Raw genomic sequence first — 3,613 nt, 5'->3', positions numbered from 1 at the left:
TTATCCTACCACCACCGTGTCGTCATCTACAAATTCGTAGATGGGGACCTCCATGTTGAGGGGGGCGGGGCCTTTCCTGATCCTGCCCGAGGCGTCATAGTGGGAGCCGTGGCAGGGGCAGTAGTAGCCTCCATCCTTCCCGTAGTCGCCCTGGTCGGCGATGGGGATGCAGCCCAGATGGGTGCAGACGCCCACCACAATGAGCCAGCTGGGCTTCTGCACACGGTCTCTGTCGTGCTGGGCGTCCCGCAGCGTGGACATGTCGACGGCCTCCTCGGTGGCAATTTCCCTCGCCGTGCGGTGGCGGACGAACAGGGGCTTGTTCCTCCACTTCAAGGTGACGTTCTTGCCCTCGGGGATCTCGCCCAGCTTGACCTCGATCTTGGACATGGCCAGGATGTCGGCCGAGGCGCTCATGGACGAGATGAACTGGGTGGCGACCGTCTTGGCGGCGTACACGCCCACCACGCTCGTGGCTCCGGTGACCAGGTAGGAGAAGGTCCGTCGGTACTCACTGCTGTCCTGGGAGGACTTGCGCGGGTCCTGCACCTCGGGCCGCCTGTAGTCGGAGAAGTCTGGCACCTTGATGTCCGTGTGGGCCAAGCGGGTACCCGCGCGGCCCGTGGCGCTAACCGTGACGGCAGCAGGCCCCGTCTTTGGTGTGTGAGCGCTCAGAAAAGTGCGGCACAGGAGGAGTTTCTTCGGATCTCCGAGGAACCTCATTGGCCAGTGCAACATGCCACACACAAGCAATGGACTAGAGCGACTCCTGTGAAAACATAGATTCCCCTACAACTTATATGGTACAGCGAGTGATGACGTCATCAGTATGTCAGCTATCTCCATATTCGGGCATATTTTGGGTGTACGCCACTGGTTCTCAACGTCTGCTGCGGGCCCACCAGGAGGTCCAAATGAACGCAAATAGCAAATATAATGTAATTATATTTACATTTTGTAAATAAAATGTTTTCAATCTATTCGTGATTTATATGACTGAATTGCAAGAACAATGAATTCAATCTTGGCGAGTGGGACGTCAGTCGGATCAACGGATCTCCACAAAATATTGATAAATCTGAATCCCTATATTTACCCTGATGTCATCAACATGACATCATAGCACTGACGTCATAGACTGGCCTAGACTTCATATTTGGGCATAGCTGACACAGAACTCCAAATATGGGCATAAATGGGACACAGTTCAAAACAAGTGGGTTGCGCAGTTTGTTGCTGGTGCTGGACACAAAATGACAGTTTGAAAGAATACAAGTCTGTACACAACAGCATTGCTCCTCAGTGTTTTGTTTACTTAAAACACAGACATTACAGGGTACACAACGTTTTGGCCACAGTTGGCCTTCATCATAAAAGGTACACAGACAGACAGTAACAAAAATCTCCATATATGGGCATATAGGGACGTTGACGGGTACAACAGGTATTGTATAACTGTGTAGGGCAATGCATTTCCAACTTGCATCGTTCCAGAGTAGGCCAGTAGTACCCCGGTCTTGTTACAGGTCATAAGTCAGTTTTTGTTTCATTAATACAATGACATGCAAAGTTTCATGTTTTGTTTCATGATGTTTTTACTGTGTATATGATTTCAGATATATATGATATATGATTTTCCCTTGCAGGTGTTACTGGTGTTGTTCTATCCTCTCAACTCATGGGCCATCCCGTTCCTCTACGCCATCCTGACGCGAGCCTTCCACTGGGACCTCCTGATGCATAATGACGCAGTTGCACCATAACTTAACTCCTGCCCTGTGTTTCATTCTTACTGGCTGCTGTTGCTTGATGCTTGTTAAGTGACTTCAGCATTGATCATTACTTTGAATCAGTAGGCAGACTATCTAATGTGACCCTTTTTGATTTATGTCAGGTTCTGTTCCCACATTATTGTTGACTGAAACGGATGACTAATGAATTGAATGAATGACAACAGGAAGTGATGCCCACAATTCACACACCCCCTTTGCCCTAGTAAGCTCCCTAGGAAACTTGTGGATAAACAAAATGCATATTTGTATGCTGCCCTTTTGTTATTATCTTAAAGTCCTTGACTCTTTTAAATGTGTGTGTGTTTTTAATGTAAGTACTATGAGTTGCAGAGATGGATGTGCGCAACCCACTTGCTCCTGTGTATGCAGAGTCCTAGAGATTCTGATATACATCAACATATGATATTGGTTCATATTTGTAAAAGAAAATTCAGTGTAAATGTGTGTAAACTAAGTGTCATGTGTTGGGGGGGGGGGGGGGTAGTTGAGACATACAGAATAATATATAATCAATAATATATACAGTTGCACCCACAATTATTCAAACACCACTAAAAGATAGGAAATGCATGCCCCACCCGGATGCAATACCCATTGTCGTAGTACCCGTTGTATCTGTGTGTTTTATCTGTCTGTTTTATTTATCTGTCTGTCTGTCTGTCTGTCTGTCTGTCTGTCTGTCTGTCTGTCTGTCTGTCTGTATGTCTGTTTCCTTTCTACGGTATGCATACATGGAGATCTCTGTATCTGTCTGTCTGTCCTTGTCCCTTTTATTCTCATATATGGACATCCCTGATGTCATCAGTAAACACCCATATTGATTGATTGATTGATTGATTGATTGATTGATTGATTGGATCAGCAGTTCTGGACAACTGGATCTCCATTCCTATATGTGTATGGACATATCGGTCAGAACAGCGGTTCTGGACAACCATCTATCCAGACGACTCGACACTGTGCACCGCACTTTCTGAAGTCCTCACTGATGCTCGCACCAAGTTTGAAGTCGGTCAGTCCCATTATGTGCATAACCACGTACGGGCATAGTGGTCGGATCAGTGGTTCTGGACAACGTCTGTCTAACCTACTCGACGCCAGGCATGGCACTCCCTCGGGTCATCTGTGACGTGTGTGCCGAGTTTGAAGTCCGTCGGACGGACGGTTTTCGAGATATGTGAACTATAGACGGACGCACGTACAGAGATCTCACTTTCCCATGGCAGGAGGCAAAGCCCAAAGGGAAAGGCCTGTGCGGGATCTCTAAGGTGTTGTGTTGCATGGTGGGAGATCGGATCACATTTTAGACTTGAGTGGGTATGGATGAAGGAACCAATTTAGAAACTTTTGTACCCCTTTGTTCACTTTACTGTGCAGAAAGAAACAGCAGCACATCCTTGAGAAAAACAGGGTGTGTATGTGGACTGATCATCTGCAGAGTTAATTTCATGGTAGACAAAGGTTTTCTCCACTTTTTGCTTTGAACAAAGACTAAATCAACTAGAAAGATGAACTCAGTAGGGGGGGGTAAATGTCCACCGGGACACTGGCCACTGTATGTGCGTAAGACGCTTTCATTATCAGTGAAAATTGTTGCAGTTCCTCTTTTGACAATTTTACAATTCTCTCCGGTTTTTCTCCCATATGATTTGATGTGAGTCAGCGCAGCATGCAAAAGGATTCTCATAGTATAGGGCAGTCCTCACCGTCAATTTATAAGAGAAACTTCTTACTTCTTACTAAATGGAACGTCAGTTGTACTTCCTCTTCTCAGAAACACAGAAAAACAGGTCTTTGTGCAAGGCCTATTCCAGGAATAC

General features: G+C 46.4%; 1 protein-coding gene across 1 annotated transcript; it reads right to left on the bottom strand.

Annotated features, from left to right (window-relative positions):
• On the bottom strand, nucleotides 1-723 carry LOC308099661 (cytochrome b-c1 complex subunit Rieske, mitochondrial-like; the record flags this gene model as incomplete). The annotated part of the gene is made up of 1 exon (XM_080448396.1): nucleotides 1-723. One exon carries the CDS (start codon nucleotides 721-723, stop codon nucleotides 1-3), a length of 723 nt encoding a protein of 240 aa, XP_080304522.1.
• Between the last annotated feature and the right edge of the window lie 2,890 nt (nucleotides 724-3,613).

This window comes from Gymnoscopelus braueri (genome assembly GCF_963280865.1).
Source record: "Gymnoscopelus braueri genome assembly, chromosome: 13".
In the NCBI taxonomy this organism is placed as follows: Eukaryota; Metazoa; Chordata; class Actinopteri; order Myctophiformes; family Myctophidae; genus Gymnoscopelus; species Gymnoscopelus braueri.
The sequence above is the reverse complement of the archived record's forward strand: the minus strand, read 5'-3'. Positions and strand labels throughout refer to the sequence as shown.